This window comes from Procambarus clarkii, chromosome 60, assembly GCF_040958095.1.
Source record: "Procambarus clarkii isolate CNS0578487 chromosome 60, FALCON_Pclarkii_2.0, whole genome shotgun sequence".
Taxonomy (NCBI): Eukaryota; Metazoa; Arthropoda; class Malacostraca; order Decapoda; family Cambaridae; genus Procambarus; species Procambarus clarkii.
Window position 1 is genome coordinate 24,966,188 of NC_091209.1, and position 22,587 is coordinate 24,988,774.

The 22,587-nt window shown below is 39.5% G+C and overlaps 1 protein-coding gene across 3 annotated transcripts in view; it reads left to right on the forward strand.

Annotated features, from left to right (window-relative positions):
- The window catches only part of LOC138353996 (uncharacterized), a 117,971-nt gene that overhangs the window by 3,340 nt on the left and 92,044 nt on the right, over positions 1 to 22,587 (forward strand). For 2 of the 3 annotated variants that reach the window (XM_069307702.1, XM_069307703.1), the window contains exon 2: positions 8,417 to 8,810. The exons of the other annotated variant lie outside the window; for it this stretch is intronic. In XM_069307702.1, the coding sequence (XP_069163803.1) occupies positions 8,418 to 8,810 (393 nt within the window). In that variant the 5' untranslated portion in view covers position 8,417. The remainder of the gene's footprint in view (positions 1 to 8,416; positions 8,811 to 22,587) is intronic. 3 annotated transcript variants of the gene reach the window in all.

The window sequence follows — 22,587 nt, forward strand, 5'->3', positions numbered from 1 at the left end:
CAGCAAGGTAAGTAATAACTGGAACACAGTTTTGTAGGTTTATTTAGATGAATTAGGTAAATTAGGTATAAAAATTTAGTTTGATGTGGGGTTTTTGGGGTAGTCAGGAACGGATTAATTCATTTCCCTTTATTTCTTATGGGGAAATTAACTTCGGAATGCGAGTTTTCGGAAGGCGAGGCGTCTCCAGGAACGGATTAAACTCTTATTCTGAGGTATGCCTGTACGTGGTTTTTCAGTCGAGTGCCAGGTCGCATGGAGGTACCAGGTCGCATGGAGGTGCCAGGTCACTGGGAGGTGCCAGGTTGCTGGGAGGTGCCAGGTTGCTAGGAGGTGCCAGGTCTCTGGGAGGTGCCAGGTCGTTGGCAGGTGCCAGGTTGCTTCTCTACTACACCTGGGGATGATTCACCCATAAGTGTGTGGAAAATATTAGAGTATGAATGCTAATTCTTTAAATATGGTTCCAGTCATGTTTTTAATTATTTAAATAGATGCAGAAGTAGATGAAACAGTTAAAATCCTTAGGAAAACTATTGAACATATTGAAAGGTATGGGCCCTGCTACCTTTAAAAATCTTATTTCAGAACTGGGGCAAGAGAAATAAATTAGAAATGGTGGAATCTCTTTACAGACAGGGTCTCTTATAGTTGTTCATCATATAATTGGTTGAAATTAAAATTTTGCTCACGGAAATTCACTGACGTGTGGGGAAAAACTAGGATTTGAATTGTAATTCATTAATATGGGCTCTGATCATGATTTAAAACTTTCTCATAGATGAATGAAATATTAAGGGAAACTAGTACAGTATAGCAGTTTTTTTTTATTTGTTTTTACCATAGACGTGGCCACACATTTTCAATGCTAACCAGCATATATACATTTTCTTCTGGCCTCCATGGACAGAGTTAGAGATCTGTTAAACATATAATTCAGTGATTTATTGAACAAAGTATTCGCTGTGTCTTTTTACATAGCGTCATTAATGTGCATTTATGAAGGAGAAATGCAATTCTGACCAGCTTCCACATACCCTGTATGTATATGTGTATATATATATATATATATATATATATATATATATATATATATATATATATATATATATATATATATATATATATATATACATATATATATATATATATATATATATATATATATATATATATATATATATATATACATATATATATATATATATATATATATATATATATATATATATATACATATATATATATATATATATATATATATATATATATATATATATATATATATACATATATATATATATATATATATATATATATATACATATATATATATATATACATATATATATATATATATATATATATATATATATATATATATATATATATATACATTATATATATATATATATATATATATATATATATATATACATTATATATATATATATATATATATATATATATATATATATATATATATATATATATATATATATATACATATATATATATATATATATATATATATACATATATATATATATATATATATATACATATATATATATATATATATATATATATATATATATATATATATATATATATATATATATATATATATATATATATATACACATACATACATACATACATACATACACATGCATATACATACACACACACACACACACACACACACACACACACACACACACACGTACGTGTGTGTGTGTGTGTGTGATTTCACCTGATTTTTTCAGGAATCCCTGTTTACAGGAGTTGTAGCTGATGTGTGGAAAAAGGCTAACATAGTTCCAATCTACAAAAGTGGAAGCAGGGAAGACCCCCTTAATTATAGACCTGTATCATTGACAAGTGTAATAGTCAAAATATTGGAAAAAATAATTAAAACTAAATGGGTAGAACACCTGGAGAGAAATCATATAATATCAGACAGACAGTATGGTTTTCGATCTAGAAGATCCTGTGTATCGAATTTACTCAGTTTTTATGATTGAGTAACAGAGATATTACAGAAAAGAGATGGTTGGGTTGACTGCATCTATCTGGACCTAAAAAAGGCTTTCGACAGAGTTCCACATAAGAGGTTGTGCTGGAAACTGGAAAATATTGGAGGGGTGACAGGTAAGCTTCTAACGGATGAAAAATTTTCTGACTGATAGAAAAATGAGGGCAGTGATCAGAGGTAATGTATCGGACTGGAGAAATGTCACAAGTGGAGTACCATAGGGTTCAGTTCTTGCACCAGTGATGTTTATTGTCTACATAAATGATCTACCAGTTGGTATACAGAATTATATGAACATGTTTGCTGATGATCAGTAGCACTAGAAATATGTTCAAACCGCATACCCCTAAGAAAAAAGAGAAAGAGATGCAGATTGGAACGGGAACGTCGTTCCCTATATAGGCGAAGAAAACGAATCGCAGAACAACTTGAGTCGCACCCTATCTCAAGACCGGCGAAGAAGGTTAGGTAGAGAAATAGAAACAATTGAACTCAAGCTACAAGAATCATACAAAACCCAGGAGAGGCAAAGAGAGCAAAAGGCCATCAGTGAAATAGAGAGAAATCCGAAATATTTTTTCTCCTATGCAAAATCAAGATCAAAAACCACATCTAGTATCGGGCCCCTGCGAAAGGGAGATGGAACTTTCACCGATGACAACAAAGAAATGAGTGAGCTACTGAGGAAGCAGTACGACTCTGTTTTCAGTGAGCCATTAAACGCACTAAAGATTGATAACCCAAAGGAATTTTTCATGGATATGATACCAACATCAAATCATATATCAGACGTCACCCTGTCCCCACTAGATTTTGAAGAAGCCATAAACAGTATGCCTATGCACTCTGCACCAGGCCCGGATTCTTGGAACTCCATATTCATCAAGAACTGTACAAAACCACTATCGCAGGCCCTCCACATTCTGTGGAGACAAAGCCTAGATACTGGCGTTATCCCTGACATACTAAAAACAGCAGAGATAGCACCACTTCATAAAGGAGGAAATAAGGCAGAGGCAAAAAATTATAGACCGATAGCACTAACATCGCACATTATAAAATTTTTGAGAGTGCTAAGAAGTAAGATCACAAAATACATGGAATCACAGCATCTCCATAACCCCGGACAACACGGTTTCAGAACAGGGCGCTCTTGCCTGTCGCAGTTGCTGGACCACTATGATATGGCATTAGATGCTATGGAAGACAAACAAAACGCTGATGTAATTTACACAGATTTCGCAAAAGCTTTTGATAAATGTGATCATGGCGTTATTGCACATAAAATGTGTTCAAAAGGAATTACCGAAAAAATAGGCAGATGGATCTACAATTTCCTGACCAACAGAACCCAATGTGTAATAGTCAACAAAATAAAATCCAGCCCATCAACCGTGAAGAGCTCAGTCCCCCAGGGTACTGTGCTTGCTCCAGTACTTTTTCTCATCCTCATATCGGACATAGACAAGAACACAACCTATAGCACTGTATCATCCTTTGCAGATGACACTAGGATCTTCATGAGAGTAGGCAACATAGAGGACACGGCAAACCTCCAGTCAGATGTAGATCAGGTCTTTCTATGGGCTACAGAAAATAATATGGTGTTTAACGAAGATAAGTTCCAGCTCATGCGCTAAGGAAAAAATAAAAATATAAAAACGGACCACGTACAAAACTTAGGCAAATCATAACATAGAACGAAAAGGCAATGTAAAGGATCTGGGTGTACTCTTGTCGGAAGACCTTACCTTTAAAGAACACAATAAAGTAGCCGTCACAACTGCAAGAAAAATGACAGGTTGGATAACAAGAACTTTTCACACTAGAGATGCTATACCGATGATGACACTTTTCAAAACGCTTGTGCTCTCTAGAGTGGAGTACTGCTGCACAATGACAGCCCCTTTCAAAGCTGGAGAAATTGCCGACCTGGAGAGCGTGCAGAGATCCTATACTGCTAGAATTCACTCAGTAAAACACCTAAACTATTGGGACCGACTAAAGAGCCTAAATCTGTACTCCCTTGAGCGCAGGCGGGAGAGATATATAATAATTTACACATGGAAAATGTTAAGAGGGGCTGGTCCCAAACCTGCACACAGAAATAACATCACATGAGACCAGAAGACATGGCAGGATGTGCAGAATACCCCCGTTAAAAAGCGGAGGTGCAACAGGTACTCTGAGAGAGAACTCTATCAACATCAGAGGCCCGAGACTGTTCAACACGCTTCCACTACACATAAGGGGCATAACTGGCCGACCCCTCACAGTGTTCAAGAGAGAACTGGATAAGCACCTCCAAAGGATACCTGATCAACTAGGCTGTGACTCATACGTCAGGCTGTGAGCAGCCGCGTCCAACAGCCTGGTTGATCAGTCCAGCAACCAGGAGGCCTGGTCGACGACCGGGCCGCGGGGACGCTAAGCCCTGGAAGCACCTCAAGGTAACCTCAAGGTAAGGTATGATGCTAAGATAATAGGAAGGATAAGAAACTTAGATGATTGTCATGCCCTTCAAGATGACCTGGACAAAATAAGTATATGGAGCACCACTTGGCAAATGGAATTTAATGTTAATAAATGCCATGTTATGGAATGTGGAATAGGAGAACATAGACCTCACACAACCTATATATTATGTGAGAAATCTTTAAAGAATTCTGATAAAAGAGATCTAGGGGTGGTTCTAGATAGAAAACTATCACCTGAGGACCACGTAAAGAATATTGTGCGAGGAGCCTATGCCACGCTTTCTAACTTCAGAATTGCTTTTAAATACATGGATGACGATATACTAAAGAAATTGTTCACGACTTTTGTTAGGCCAAAGCTAGAATATGCAGCGGTTGTGTGGTGCCCATATCTTAAGAAGCACATCAACAAACTGGAAAAGGTGCAAAGACATGCTACTGAGTGGCTCCCAGAACTGAAGGGCAAGAGCTACGAGGAGAGGCTAGAGGCATTAAATATGCCAAAACTAGAAGACAGAAGAAAAAGAGGTGATATGATCACTACATACAAAATAGTAACAGGAATTGATAAAATTGATAGGGAAGATTTTCTGAGACCTGGAACTTTAAGAACAAGAGGTCATAGATTTAAACTAGCTAAACACAGATGCCGAAGATATATAAGAAAATTCACTTTTGCAAACAGAGTGGTAGACAGTTGAAACAAGTTAGGTGAGAAGGTGGTGGAGGCCAAGACCGTCAGTAGTTTCAAAGCGTTATATGACAAAGAGTGCTGGGAAGACGGGACACCACGAGTGTAGCTCTCATCCTGTAACTACACTTAGGTAATTACACTTAGGTAATTGCACATGTGCGTGTGTAAATCACGAAAATTAACACGTGATGAAAAATGTGAGCATCAGACAGACCACGGAGGAAGAATTGAAACAAGAATTTCCTTTAGTATGTATGTTGCCTCATATCGTGTGGCACTGGCGGAGCCACTCCTGTTTGCATTTGGGGTGGATGTCACTTCGGCCCTATTTCTTAAGCTTTCTCGTGCTTTGTTTCACCTCTGGTCTGCTTGTGCGCCGCCTGAGTTGTCCTGGTCCTTAGATAGGGTGCTCTCTTTTCTTGTCTTCTCGGTTTGTAGTGGCTCCTTCGGTTCAAGATAGTTTTTCCAAGGCCCTCTTTCAGTTGGCATGAGCTTCAGGTTGGTGAGCTTCATGCTCTCCTCTGGTGCAGACGTTTCTGCTATTCAGTCCTGGTGGTAGGTTTGTTCAGTTGCAGCCTTCTTTTTTTCTGGCGAAGAACGAGACGGCTGCTTTCCGGAGGGGTCCTTGGGTCATTGATGCTTAGTTGGTAAGGCCGGGGGTGCATCAAGTGCTGTGTCCAGCTGCTGTGCTTCGCCATTACTTGCGCACCTTGGCTTCTGTGGCCGGGGATGCACTTTTGGTCGATCCGGTTTCCCTTGTTCCCTGTTCCAGGGCTCAGGTCTCCCAGGTCGTCCACAGGTCATTAAGTCTAACCAGCCTGCTGTCAATCCTTGTGCCCACGACATTCGTAAGTTTGCTGCTGTAACTGCCGTCTTTGGTAATATGTCTGGGCTGATATTCGGGCACAGGGATTTTGGAGGTCGAACAGGGTCCTGGTCGCACATTATCTTGTCAACGTTCCTGGTCCTAGTCGTCTGTGTGGTTTTCACTTCATGTTGAGGAGTGTGTGGCGGCCACCTCCCAGGTAAGTCCCCCTTTTCCTTATCTTTAGTTATGTAGCTCCAGGGAGCCAAAGGGGCTCCTCACAGAAAACCAGCATTGAATGTAATGAAACATTTTCTGGGTGAGCCTCAGAAGCTCCCTGGTAACCTTCCTTCCCTCTGGTCGGCAGTTTTTCACGTTGTTTGATGCTTAGCCTCCGAACTGGAATGCTGGGTAGCCGCTGCGGGGAGGTCCGGGGCTCCCGTCCCCCTCTTGGAGAGGGAAGGGCTCCCCACTGTCTCCCTCTTGGAGAGGGAAGGGCGGTGCAGACGAGCGGTGCTGCAGTGGAGTGTGGCATTTGCTTGTTTGCTTGGGATTGGAAAGAGTTCTACCTCTTTTCATTTTTTGTTTTATGACGTGATGCGCACTTTAAGGGTTAAATAAAAAAAAATAAAATAAAATGAAAGATTTTGAAACAGAACAAATGTCAAAAATGTTCGTTCTGTGATCAGCAGGTAGGCTGCTCCATGTTTCTTAAATAAAAAAAAAAATAAAAAAAAATAAAAAAAAAGAGTTGAAACAATTTGAAAAATAGACAAATGCCATAAAGGTTCATTCAGTGCTTGTCGGATAGGCTGCTCCATTATTGAGACAAATGAAAAATACAAAACAAATGGAACATATTTGAAACAAAGAAAGATTGTCATAATGGAGCAGCCTACCTGACAAACACTGAACGAACCTTTATGGCATTTGTCCATTTTTCAAATTGTTTCAACTGTTTTTATTTTTCGTTTTTTTATTTATGAAACATGGAGCAACCTACCTGCTGAACAATGAACGAACCTTTTTGATATTTGTTCTCTTTTTCAATTTTTTTATTTTTTATTTTATTTTCGTTTTTTTTTTTTATTTAAGAAACATGGAGTAGCCTACCTGCTGAACACCGAACAAACCTTTTGCTATAAGACAAATGAAAAAACAATATTGAACAAATTTGAAGAAAGAAAAATTTCATGAAGGTTTGTTCAGTGTATGTAAGGTAGGCTGCTCCATTATTTAAAACATTAAATGCCATATTGATGTTTTTCGGTGGTAGAACGGATTAATTTGATTTCCATTATTGTCAATGGGGACATTCGTTTTGTATGACTTCCGTTTCACGTGACGATCACGGCGCCGGAACAGATTAAGTTTGTTATTCGAGGTTCCACTGTATTTTCATAACTATGTTAAGATAGAATGAAATTGGTCAACAAATAAATCAGTCACAACTCGCAAAACTTGGGACTTTCAATTGTTTTGGCTGATTTTTCTCTGATTTCAAACTCTATTTTCTTTGTCTCTTTAGGTTGTTTTGATGATTATGGACCATATTAGGGCTTTTTCACTTATATAAAGTATACCCTAAATATATCCCCTAAATCATTATAATTATTATAATTATCCCTATATTTTGTGTTTTTTTGGGGATTATTTTTTCTTCATTTCAACACATTAAACTACAACTTGAACATATTTGAGTACGAATGCCAAGCAGTGTTTATTAAAACATGCAATTAAATTAACGAATTAAAACTACCTTTATTCATTGTTGATTACTTCAACATTAATTATCTCTGAAACTAGAGTTTCAACTTTGAGTGGCTTCTAAAATTCCAGTTATTAACCGATTCTCACTATTTTGACATAGTGTGTGCTCAGCTGTCTGTTCTACAATCCCATCAGAATGGGTTTTTCATAAACTTTATACATTGGAGTTATAATTTTTTTGGGGTCTAAATTTGCTACATAGTGTATTTCAAATGCCATATTGACAATTTTTTTTTACAGTAAACTAGACAGAAGACCCATATTCAAATTTTATGAAAATGAAGAACATATGCTATTCTGAGAGAATAATAACATTAAATGAACAATTAATGATAGTTCATATTTTTTATTCTGAATTGAAAATCTGAAATTTTCAATATTCAATTTTGATATTAATTTTGATTCTCTTGTTTTTAAAGTTACATTGTGATCATTTAGACAAAGTTGGAGCATTTGCCTAGTTGATTATGCAAAAAAAATTGGAAAGTGTTTGTGCAAGTTTTAAAAACTTACGTTAAATTTTTTTGTCAAATTATATATGTATGTATGTACAGTATTGCATGATCTAAGGGTTAATGTGAAGTTTTCCTTAAATTATTAAGTAAAATGTACGACAATAATGACTTCAATTTCAGAATGGATCACCAGTCTCTCCCCAGGGTGACAGGTGAATCCTTATCACCAGATCTTCACCCCTCATCTTCCCAGAAACATCACCTGTCTCCTGTGATTGATCTCAGACCTGTAGATGCCGGTATAAGGTCAATAAACGAAGAGATACACTCAGTTCAGGAAGATTTGCAGCAAGTTCCTCAAGATATCCACAGAGCGGGTGGACAGCTGCACTCGGTCAATAACATTTCTGTCGACGGGGAAGAATTGAGATTAGGAGACCCTGATATGCAGCAAGTCGGCAACAATCACACTGTTTCTGACCCTCTTGCAGTAAGTAGTGAGGACACTTTGACGATGGACGGCGACATGAACGAAATGGACCAGAATCAAGATGTACAAGTCATTACACATCAGGTAATTGATGAGACTTGGCTCTTCTAATTAATTTGCTGTTTATTAACACTGAAGCATTGTACATATCAATCTTTACCCCTGATCTTGGATTTCTTGATATTTGCATTAGTGGAATATCCATTTCATGCTTGTCTTTCATCATATAGCCTGCAGCTTTTCGTATGAATTGTCAATCTATCTCACTTGCATCTTCCCATGTAAAAAAAATGATACACATATATTTATCAACTTTATAATCTTTCGACATCAGTACAAGGAGTCCCCGACTTATGAACAGGATGCGTCCAAAAAGACATTTGAAGTCGGTTATTTGTAAGTCAGATCCAGATTTCCCATGTTTGGATTACTATAGGGGAAATATTAGTTCCCAGATAGCCTAAAACCAACATATTAAGTACAGTACATATTTCAGGGAAAACGAAGATAGCATAAACTTCTCCGTATTTGCCTTGTATAAGGTTGTTGTCCTGCTTGTTAAAAATGCTGAGCTTTTGGAGATTAAAGAGGACTAAATTACTAGAGAGGAGGAGTTGAACCCCTGTACTGTGCTTACTGACATATCTTTGTTGACGGGTGGTGTGCTTATAAAGAAAAGAAGTTTCTTGGTAGTGCGGGGTTCAAAACTAATGCGCATTAACCCCTTAACTGCGCAGCTTCCAAATATGTCACCCCCCCCAGTGTGCAGGAAATAAAATCTGTGGAAAAAATTCTTTTCTGTTTTGAAAGTGTCAAAAACCCTTCCCTGAGTATGGGTATAGTAACAGAAGGTCGAAATTGTATGTACTTTGGCTGCAATGGGGTCCGTAAGTTCGTGCGTGACGTCATCATTTCCTGGTCGCCCGTGGCGTACGCCCCCGGGGCTGGTAGGGCGCTCGGGGCAGGATGAGCGAGTTGTATAATGAACACGTACACTGTATTATGGCAATAGAACATCCGTACTGTCCGAAGACACTGTGTTACGTGCATGACACGTGTGTACACATATCCAGCACATATTTCCATTATATCATGCTAATTTATGTATATATACAGTCTATTTACACACTGTACACTATCACACACTATATACATTCACCATCAACACACTCAGAACTCTGCGAGTGTCAGCTGCCACACCCTCACTCCTCCAACATTGTCTCTCCCTCACTCCTCCAACATCTTACTCGCCAACATTGCTCCTCCCACTATACTGTTATTGTTTGTATTACACTATTTACACATGTATACCTATCTACATGTTTTATTCACCAGAACTATGCAAGTAAGCCAGGATTGTGTCCAAACTTTACAATGGCCACCATACACTGCATGAGAAATCACACAGCAGCCAGCAGACGACGCTACAATTACATCACCTCCCTCGCCAAAATAGCTCCTCCCAACATACTCCTGTTGCTGTTACTACACTCTATACACACATTGTATATACCCATGTACAAATGTGTTCACCATAGCGAACCACTAAGTTAGTATGATGGGCAAAACAAGAGTTGCTGCCACACACAGTGAGGCTACCTCGATTCTCTCCCTTGCTCCCTCACCACAATTCCTCCCCCCACAATATTACGCACATATGTACATGGGTATATACACACATTGTATATATCCATGTACATGTGTGTTCACCATAGCGAACCACTAAGCTAGTATGATGATCAAAACAGAGTGGCTGCCACACACAGTGAGTTTACCTCGATACGCTCCCTCACCACAGTTCCTCCTCCCACAATACTACGCACCGTGCTTATTATCACCATAATCCTGCTGTTATCACAATACTGGTCACTAAATCCTGCAAATATATTATTGACCACAAGTTTATTTTGTAAAGGAACCTAAGAAGTTGTTTGAAGATTCCTAGATGGATGAAATAATGCTGTGGTGCTGTGGCTAGTGCTGTGAATATCGTGAACAGCATTGAATCACAAATATTTGAACATTGTACACAGTCATTATCACACTCAGGCTCTTCTGTAATACTATCATGGTTAAATAATACAAGTTATATATACAGTGGCACCTCGACATACGATGGCCCCTACTTACGATAATTTCGAGTTACGATATAAATTTCATTGAAAAATGCGACTCGACATCCGATATTTGTTGGTACACGTTCGGGTTGGCTGAGCGCGTGGTTCCCGGTCATGCGGTCCGACCTGCCTCAGTTTATTACAGCTACCCGCTTAGTGACGATCGCGCCTATAAGAAATTCCGCTTTTGTGGTGATTTTTTGCATTTTGAACATTAAAGTAATTATTATATAATACGCCATGAGTTCCAGGAAAGTCAGTGATAAGGCTCAACATATGAGATCCCATGTAAAAATGACCATAGAGCAGAAACAAGAGATCATTTGTAAATATGAAGATGGTGTGCAGGTAAGTGAACTGGCTAGGCAGTACAACAAATCTGTCAACGATCTCCACCATACTAGCTAAGAAATAGGACATTATGGGTGCTAAAGTGATGCATCATTACAGACAAATGTTAAAACGAATGGAAAAACAAATGTCTCTTGACAAATTTGTAGTGAGACAAACAAGCACTGAACTACAACCAGGTCCTAGTGGTATTCAGGCAAAACGTAGGAGAGAGTACCCCAGAGAAAACATCACTGCCTGATGTGATAATGGAAGGGGACTCCCCTTCCAAACAGTAACAACTCTCCTTCTCCCCCATCACCATCTTCCATACGCCATCAAGAGCCCTCCATAAAGGTAAGACTAACTTTGGTACTGTATTGAAGTTAGAAAAAAACATTGTATTCAGTATAAAATGTATTTTTATGTTAATATTTTGAAGAGTGGGGAACGGATTAATTCAAATCCCTTTATTTCTTATGGGAAAAATCGCTTCGACTTCCGATATTTCGACTTACGATCCGTCTCTGGGAACGGTTTAGCATCATAAGTCGAGGCTCCATTGTATATTTTTTTACATTATTAGGCGATGCTGTGGTCACAAGCTGTTCAAGTTCACAAGCTGCACAAGTTCACAGCAGTGCTGTGAACTCATGATGCGTGCGCCGGCCTTGGTTGCTCACTGAGTACTGAAGCTCTTACACCTGGGAATAAGGACCACAATTTTTTTTAAAGATGGCGTCTGTTTACAAGAGCCCTAAGGAAGCTGATGTGAACCCTATGTAGCCGCGGGAGTTTTGAATGGAACGTGAAAAAATACAAATACCCGAAGGCGCGTAGTGCACCCCAGACGTGGGCCTGCAGGCGCGTTGCGCAGTTAATGGGTTAACGTGGGTAGTAAGTGAGCATCTCGGGCCTCCAGTGATCAAACCCAACTTGAAAAAAATTCCCAGCATACTTCATGGCCATGGGTAGGCTTGGTTTGAAGTGAGCACCTATGGCTGGCGAACGTGCATCTAGCTTCTGGTCACCTATGGGTCATGTGGGTTAACCACCGTGCTGCGCTGAGTTTATTGTGAAATTTCCCCTGTGCGCATGAAATAAAGTGTTTCCAAAAATTTTTTTTCTCTTCGTAAAATGATAAATTCCCTTCCCTGAACATGTCTATGTAAAAATAAATACCAAATTCCACTTTGGCTGTGGGGACGTGGACAAGGTGCGCTGTGACGTCATCAGGGCCTGTTTCTTAAATAAAAAAAATAAAAAATTAAAAAAACAGTTGAAACAATTTGAAAAACGGACAAATGCCATAAAGGTTCGTTCAGTGTTTGTCGGGTAGGCTGCTTCATTATTGAGAAATAAATGAAACATACAAAACAAATGGAACGCATTTGGAACAAAGATTGTCATAATGGAGCAGCCTGCCCGACAAACACTGAATGAACCTTTATGGCATTTGTCCATTTTTCAAATTGTTTTAACTGTTTTTTTATTTTATTTAACCCTTGTGTTGCTCAGGGCTAATTATAATTAGCATTTGTCACCCACAGGTGCATACCAAAAAAAAAAAATTTTTTTTCTTCTAAACCTGTTAATTTGTGTTCTCGGACGCCTCCGAGAACACAAAAAAGACTCCGAGTCTGGCAAAAAACAGGCGCTGACTCAGTGTGCGTCCTAGGCGGTCTGCTCCTCCCCAGCTGTCAGGCAGGAGTGGCCACAAAGAGATAATTGGCCAATTATTTCAATGTCTCTGATTGATTTTTTGTAGTTTTTTTGCTGAAATATTATTCAGTAGTGTGTAGTGTTATATATTTATTTAATAAAATGTGTGAATCATTGCTGTACTCAAAATTATGTGGTGTGCATATTGTTGATTCAATTATGTTCATCAAATAGTGAACAAATACCTTGTTGATTATTACACTATATACACAGGTTATATAAGTTTCTGTAGGTTTTGTTCACCATAACGAACCCCTAAGTTGGTATTATGAGTCAAAAAGCAACGAGGAGTTACCACCACACACCAGCCAGCCACTCGCTGCTAATCACTCCCTCAACACCTCACTCGCCCACATTCTCCTCCCACCATACTGTTTTTGCTTTTATTAACTACCTGTATATACAGACATTATATATAAGTATTTACATTCGTGTTCACCATAACGAACCACTAAGTTGGCATGCTGAGTGGGAGTGGCAGTGGTAGTGGCAGCCCGCCACTGGCTGCTACTTCCTCCTTCCCTCAACTCACCTGACTCACCCACATTCTCCTCCCACAATACTGTTTTTGCTTTTATTCACTATATACAGATGTTATATATAAGTATCTACATGTTTTGTTCACCACAACTGTACAACTAAGTTGATATAGTTAGTTCAAGCACTCAAAGACATCGCTACACACAGTCAGGTAGCGGCTGCTTCCCTCACACATTCAAGGTCAGACGCACTAAAATTTCACCCCAACAATACTGTTTGTGGTGTTATATATAACGTCTGTATATAGGGTAATAAGTATCTACATGTTTTGTTCACCATAACTGTTCAACTAAGCTGGTATAATGCCCAAAGAGCATAGTGGCCATCCCCTACCAACATGACAAATCATGCAGATGTTGCCACACCCATCACCAAAATGGATTTTCCACCACACTCCTTTTGCTGTTATTACACTGTATATACATGTTATATATAAGTATCTACATTCATGTTCACCATAACGAACCACTAAGTTGGTATGCTGAGTGGCAGTGGCAGCCAGTGGCAGCCCGCCACTGGCTGCCACTTATTATTGTATTATTATTGTAAGAATGACAGCGTTGTTCCAACCCTAGTTTCTGGGAAATACACGTCTCAGGAGAGGTTTCTTTTGCTGCTTATCTGCCTTCATTTTGAAAATAATAAGATGCAAAGGATTGACTGGAAAGTGAGGAAGGAATATGTTCACTGATTTTAGAAGAAAGTTCAAAGATTTCTTGGTACCAGGCCAGAATGTTGATTGATGAATCACTAGTTTTTTCAAGGGACATCTTGTTTTCAAGTAGTATATCCCATCGAAACAGCACAGATTTGGATTGGAATTCTTTGTGATTGTGAAACCAGAATGGTGATATATTATATTCCGGTACGAACATAGACATACCCAGTCATGATTCTCATGGGTTTTCAGCCAGTGAGGTAAAGATGTTCATGGAACCACTGCTGAACAAGTGGCACATTTTGTGCACTGGCAATTATTATACCAGCCCCTTGTTACTTATATTCCAGCTTGAACAGGAGACTGGAGTCTATGGTACAGTAAAGCCTCATAGACGAGAAATGCCAATGTTTGGTACAGGGGTACAGTGTGTTTTCACTTGAACTAACTATATGGGGGCGAAGCCGATTCATTCCAATGCGGAATTCGTTCCATCTGTCCCACCTCGACAAGTTAAAAATATATACACTCACTCACACACTCTCACTCACACACTCACACACACACCCCTAAAGAAAAAGAAAACACACCCTGGAAAAAGGTGACACCCCTAGGGTCAACACTTGCAGCAGAGGAGCTCCAGCATATTTCAACAATCCTAAGTATTGTAGTACAGGTTGATGGTAGTGAGTGGTGTCCCAGAGAACATAAAGGTATAGTGCTCTTGAAAAATAGGTGAGATAACAGGAAAGTGCTAAGGGAAGTGAAAAATCGGATGAGAAAAAGTTGCCCTAGTGTTTACAGTGCAGAGAAGAACATTCAAGATGGCCACTGGCAAGGGGAAAAACAAAACAGAGCTTGATTTTGAGGGATTCAATGAAGAAAGCATTGATATTAGTAGTCTACATAACAAGTTGGTAAATTTAGATACTATAGTGAACTCTCATGTAGAAATAATTAGTAAATTGAAAGAAAGTAATGACCATTTGAATAGCAAAGTTTTATGTCTTGAGGGTTTAGTGAAAGACTTGCGCAAGGATAAGAATCAATTGGAAACAAATTGCAAAGCCATGGAAGAAGAAAATAAACTCTTAAAAATAGCTTTGGAAGAAGTTAAAGTAAATTTAAACATAAATGACTACAATAGGTTAGGCAAGGAAATTCAACAGGAGAAACAGCTTTTGTCAGCACAGATGGAGGAAGTTACACAGGGAATAGAACAGTGCAAGAAAGATATGCAACTCACTTATGCACAAGTGGCCAAGGAGAAGGAAAAAATAGAAGAAGCAGTAAAGGAAGTCAAACACTGCAGCAACCAAGATAAAACAAACATTAGGCTAGAAGTGAGGAAAGAATTGGCATCTAACCCGAAGTTGGTGCAAAACACAGTTGATCGGAGTAAGTCCCTGATCATTTTTGGCTGCAAAGAAAAGGCGATAACATCTAGGTCAGAAAGAGCTGTAGAAGAAGCTAAAGTAGTAGATAAAATTGTTGGCCTCGTGGAAGGTCTTACAAACAGAGAGAATGTGTGCGACTACAGGAGAATAGGCAGGTACGTAAAAGGGAAAGATCGACCTTTGAGGATCACCCTAAACGGTGCCAAACAGATGGAAGAAGTACTAAGGAATGCTAGAAAATTGCAAAGGGATGAGGATGTGAAAGGGTGGTCATTAAGACGAGATCTTTCAAAAGAAGATAGAGAGAAGCTGAAACTGAACCTCGCCGAGGCAAAACATTTAAATGAGAGCAGGAATGAAGAAGAAATAAATTCTTTTTTCTACAAAGTGATAGGGGTAGGCAAACCAGTAAAGTGGTACATAAAGGCAAACCAACAAAATCAATAGAGAGAGGGGGAGTGAAGAATAAGGAGAGGGGGAACAAGTTCCTGAAGATTGCATACACCAACATAGATGGAGTGAGATCGAAGATACTGGAGTTAAGTGATGTAATACAGCTGCAGACACCAGACATTGTTGCACTCACGGAGACAAAACTTGAAGATGTAATTTTAAATGAGGTCATATTCCCAAGAGGCTACTCAATTTGGAGACGGGACAGAAAAATTAGGAAAGGCGGTGGCGTTGCTGTGCTGGTAAAAGAACACCTAAAGGTGAAGGAAATAATGACTGCCAATCCACAAGAAGTTGACATAATAGCACTAGAGATCTGCTATGAGGATGATAAACTAATGATGATAAATGCATATAGTCCACCGCCAAGCAGCACATGGTCAAAGGAGGAGCTAGATAGTAAACGTGAAGGTCTTATAACAATAATGAGAGAGATTATAGCGAGAGCGGATAACGATAGATCACGACTGTTGATAGTCGGTGACTTCAACTTGAAATCCATAGACTGGGAAGCATATGAAGCTAAAACAGAAGATTTTTGGACCTGTAAATTTGTAGACCTCATCCTGGAAACATTCTTGTATCAACATGTTAAACAAGCTACGAGGATGAGGGAAGGGGACGTTCCCTCCATGCTAGATTTGATATTTACCAGGAAGGAGGAAGAGATATTTGTCATTCAGTACCTTCCTCCCTTGGGTAAAAGTGACCATGTCTTTTTGGGAATAAAGTATGCAATGCGTTATAAGCTGGAAGAAAATAAGGAGGTTGAAGCAGTTGAAAAACCAGACTTCAGGAGAGGACATTATGGTGACCTTAGAAATTTTTTTAGTGAGTATAATTGGACAGACTTGATGCTAGGCAAGGAAGTGAATGAGATGTATGGCAAGTTTTGTGAAATATATGATAAAGGCACAAAAAAATTTATACCAAAACAGAGATGCAGAACTAGGAAACAGGATTGGTTCGACAGAAATTGTGAGAGGGCAAGAGACCAAAAGACACAAAAATGGAATCAGTATAGGAAGAGGCCAAACCCCCAAACATACCAGCGATACAAAGATGCGAGAAACAATTATACAGCAGTAAGGAGAGAGGCAGAAAGAAATTTTGAAAAAGGGATAGCAGATAAATGTAAAACAGAACCGGGCCTATTCTACAAATTCATAAACAACAAATTGCAGGTAAAGGATAATATCCAGAGGTTGAAAATGGGAAACAGATTCACGGAAAATGAAAAGGAAATGTGTGAAACATTAAATGAAAAGTTCCAAAGTGTGTTTGTACAAAATGAAATCTTCAGAGAACCAGACACAATAAGAATTCCAGAGAACAACATAGAGCGGATAGAGGTGTCTAGAGATGAAGTGGAAAATATGCTAAAGGAGCTCGGGAGGAACAAAGCAGCTGGCCCAGATGGCGTTTCACCATGGGTTCTGAGAGAATGTGCATCTGAGCTCAGCATTCCACTTCACCTGATCTTTCAGGCATCCCTGTGTACAGGAATCGTAGCAGACGTGTGGAAACAGGCTAACATAGTTCCAATCTACAAAAGTGGCAGCAGGGAAGACCCCCTCAATTATAGACCTGTATCATTGACAAGTGTAATAGTGAAAGTATTGGAAAAGCTAATCAAAACTAAATGGGTAGAACACCTGGAGAGAAATGATATAATATCAGACAGACAGTATGGTTTTCGATCAGGAAGATCCTGTGTATCGAATTTACTCAGTTTCTATGATCGGGCCACAGAGATATTACAGGAAAGAGATGGCTGGGTTGACTGCATCTATCTGGACCTAAAAAAGGCTTTCGACAGAGTTCCACATAAGAGGTTGTTCTGGAAACTGGAAAATATTGGAGGGGTGACAGGTAAGCTTCTATCATGGATGAAAAATTTTCTGACTGATAGAAAAATGAGGGCAGTAATCAGAGGCAATGTATCGGAATGGAGAAATGTCACAAGTGGAGTACCACAGGGTTCAGTTCTTGCACCAGTGATGTTTATTGTGTACATAAATGATCTACCAGTTGGTATACAGAATTATATGAACATGTTTGCTGATGATGCTAAGATAATAGGAAGGATAAGAAATTTAGATGACTGTCATGCCCTTCAAGAAGACCTGGACAAAATAAGTATATGGAGCACCACTTGGCAAATGGAATTTAATGTTAATAAATGTCATGTTATGGAATGTGGAATAGGAGAACATAGACCCCACACAACCTATATATTATGTGAGAAATCTTTAAAGAATTCTGATAAAGAAAGAGATCTAGGAGTGGTTCTAGATAGAAAACTATCACCTGAGGACCACATAAAGAATATTGTGCAAGGAGCCTATGCTATGCTTTCTAACTTCAGAATTGCATTTAAATACATGGATGGCGATATACTAAAGAAATTGTTCATGACTTTTGTTAGGCCAAAGCTAGAATATGCAGCTGTTGTGTGGTGCCCATATCTTAAGAAGCACATCAACAAACTGGAAAAGGTGCAAAGACATGCTACTAAGTGGCTCCCAGAACTGAAGGGCAAGAGCTACGAGGAGAGGTTAGAAGCATTAAATATGCCAAAACTAGAAGACAGAAGAAAAAGAGGTGATATGATCACTACGTACAAAATAGTAACAGGAATTGATAAAATCGACAGGGAAGACTTCATGAGACCTGGAATTTCAAGAACAAGAGGTCATAGATTTAAACTAACTAAACACAGATGCCGAAGAAATATAAGAAAATTCACCTTCGCAAATAGAGTGGTAGACGGTTGGAACAAGTTAAGTGAGAAGGTGGTGGAGGCCAAGACCGTCAGTAGTTTCAAAGCGTTATATGACAAAGAGTGCTGGGAAGACGGGACACCACGAGCGTAGCTCTCATCCTGTAACTACACTTAGGTAATTACACACAACATGGGTTCAGGAGGGTAAATCTTGCATTACAGGCTTGATAGAATTCTACGATCAGGTGACAAAGATTAAGCAAGAAAGAGAGGGCTGGGCGGACTGCATTTTCTTGGATTGTCGGAAAGCCTTTGACACAGTACCGCATAAGAGGCTGGTACATAAGCTGGAGAGACAGGCAGGTGTAGCTGGTAAGGTGCTCCAGTGGATAAGGGAGTGTCTAAGCAATAGGAAGCAGAGAGTTATGGTGAGGGGTGAGACCTCCGATTGGCGTGAAGTCACCAGTGGAGTCCCACAGGGCTCTGTACTCGGTCCTATCTTGTTTCTGATATATGTAAATGATCTCCCGGAGGGTATCGATTCATTTCTTTCAATGTTTGAGGACGATGCTAAAATTATGAGAAGGATTAAAACAGAAGAGGACTGTTTGAGGCTTCAAGAAGCCCTAGACATGCTGAAGGATTGGTCGAACAAATGGTTGTTAGAGTTTAACCCAACCAAATGTAATGTAATGAAGATAGGTGTAGGGAGCAGGAGGCCAGATACAAGGTATCATCTGGGCGAGGAAATTCTTCAGAAGTCAGAGAAGGAAAAAGACTTGGGGGTTGATATCACGCCAGACCTGTCTCCTGCAGCACATATCAAGCGGATAACATCAGCGGCATATGCCAGGCTGGCCAACATACTAACGGCATTCAGAAACTTGTGTAAAGAATCATTCAGAACTTTGTATACCACATATGTCAGGCCAATCCTGGAGTATGCAGCCCCAGCATGGAGTCCATATCTAGTTAAGGATAAGACTAAACTGGAAAAGGTTCAAAGGTTTGCCACCAGACTAGTACCCGAGCAGAGAGATATGAGCTACGAGGAGAGACTACGGGAATTAAACCTCACTTAGCTGGAAGACAGAAAAGTTAGGGGAGACATGATCACCACATTCAAGATTCTCAAGGGAATTGATAGTGTTGATAAAGACAGGCTATTTAACACAAGGGGCACACGCACTAGGGGACACAGGTGGAAACTGAGTGCCCAAATGAGCCACAGGGATATTAGAAAGAACTTTTTTAGTGTCAGAGTGGTTGACAAATGGAATGCATTAGGAAGTAATGTGGTGGAGGCTGACTCCATACACAGTTTCAAGTGTAGATATGATAAGAGCCCAATAGGCTCAGGAACCTGTACACCTGTTGATTGATGGTTGAGAGGCAGGACCAAAGAGCCAGAGCTCAACCCCTACAAGCACAACTAGGTGAGTACAACTAGGTGAGTACTGTATATACCCATGTACATGTGTGTTCCCCATAGCGAACCATGAAGCTAGTATGGTGAGCAAAAAACAAAAAAGTTGTTGCCACACAGTGAGGCTACCTCAATTCTCTCCCTTCTTCCCTCACCAAAATTCCTCCTTCCACAATACTACGCACAATGCTAATTATAACCACAATCCTGGTCACTAATTCCTGTAAATGAATAATTGACCACAAGTTTATTTTGAAAAGGAACCCAAGAAGTCATTTGAAGATTCCTAGATGGATGAAATAATGCTGTGCTGCTGTGGCTAGCGCTGTGAACATTGTGAACAGCATTGAATCACTGATATTTGAACATTGTACCCAGTCATTATCACACACTCAGGCTCTTCTATAATACTATCATGGCTAAATAATACAGATTATATATATATTTTGACATCATTAGGCGATGCTGTGGTCACACGCAGAACAGCAGTGCTGTGTGCTCATGCTGCTAGCGCCAGCCTTGGTTGCTCACTCACTACTGAGGCTCTCACACCCGGGAATGTGGACCGTGAGTTTTTTTAAAGATGGCGTCTGTTTACAAGAGCCCTGAGGAAGCTGATGTGAACCCCATGTAGCCGCGGGAGTTTTGAATGGAACGTGAAAAATACAAATACCTGGAGGCCGACGACCGGGCCGCGGGGACGCTAAGCCCCGGAAGCACCTCAAGGTAACCATCTCAAGGAGGCACGTAGCATACCCCAGACGTGGGCCTGCAGGTGCGTTGCACAGTTAAAGGGTTATTATGTAAGATAGGGATAGATTAGTGAGTAGTATAATGAGAGGAGAGCAGAGTGGGGAACATGATTTCTGATTCTTGTGTTCGTGTGGCGGTCTTTTTTGTGTTCTTGTGGCGGTGTTTGCTAACATTTCTTGGGCTGATATTCAGGTACAGTGGTACCTTGGTTTAAGAGTTTAATCCGTTCCTGGAGACAGCTCATATTCCGAAAACTCGTATTCCGAAGCTAATTTCCCCACTCAATTTAACGGCCTCTTTTATACCGATCTGCCGGTATTAACGACCGGTTTGGGAGACCGGTATCTGGAGCCTGCTATACCGGTCTGCGGTCGATATTACCAACGGTCGGTATTGGGTTTGTTGTGGCATCAGCGTCCCCTCACATGGCGACCAGGCCACCGACCTGGATCGTCCAGAGTCATATATTACATCTTAATTTTCTTTTAAAATGATTCACTTTAATGAAGAAAATTGTAAATTATTATTAATAAAATATTTTGAAACAGTTTTTATTAAGCAAAAGTCTTTGTTTTCTTATTAAATACCTTTTATAGTATAGGCACTAGGTATTTTTTTTCCCATGGACCTAGAATGTACTCCGCCGGGCCATGTGTTCCCATTGTTTACTGTGAACTCGCGCGGTTAGCTTCAATTGTGAAGGATATTACTGTACTGTAATTGTGATCTTCTTTTTAATTTACAAAATGCCAAAAGTTACCCAAAGGAAGCGCCTGACGGTTGCACAGAAGCTGGAGTTAATTAAGAAACTTGATGAAGGATATTCTCATGCACGAGCAGCAGCAGAGTTTAACATCGGGAAAAGTACAGTAAGTGACATCAAGAAACAGAAGGATACTCTATTAAAATATGTGAGCACAACAGAGTAATTACCTAAGTGTAATTACCTAAGTGTAGTTACAGGATGAGAGCTACGCTCGTGGTGTCCCGTCTTCCTAGCACTCTTTGTCATATAACGCTTTGAAATTACTGACTGTCTTGGCCTCCACCACCTTCTCACTTAACTTGTTCCAACCGTCTACCACTCTATTTGCGAAGGTGAATTTTCTTATATTTCTTCGGCATCTGTGTTTAGCTAGTTTAAATCTATGACCTCTTGTTCTTGAAGTTCCAGGTCTCAGGAAGTCTTCCCTGTCGATTTTGTCAATTCCTGTTACTATTTTGTATGTAGTGATCATATCACCTCTTTTTCTTCTGTCTTCTAGTTTTGGCATATTTAATGCTTCTAACCTCTCCTCGTAGCTCTTGCCCTTCAGTTCTGGGAGCCACTTAGTAGCATGTCTTTGCACCTTTTCCAGTTTGTTGATGTGCTTCTTAAGATATGGGCACCACACAACAGCTGCATATTCTAGCTTTGGCCTAACAAAAGTCATGAACAATTTCTTTAGTATATCGCCATCCATGTATTTAAATGCAATTCTGAAGTTAGAAAGCATAGCATAGGCTCCTTGCACAATATTCTTTATGTGGTCCTCAGGTGATAGTTTTCTATCTAGAACCACTCCTAGATCTCTTTCTTTATCAGAATTCTTTAAAGATTTCTCACATAATATATAGGTTGTGTGGGGTCTATGTTCTCCTATTCCACATTCCATAACATGACATTTATTAACATTAAATTCCATTTGCCAAGTGGTGCTCCATATACTTATTTTGTCCAGGTCTTTTTGAAGGGCATGA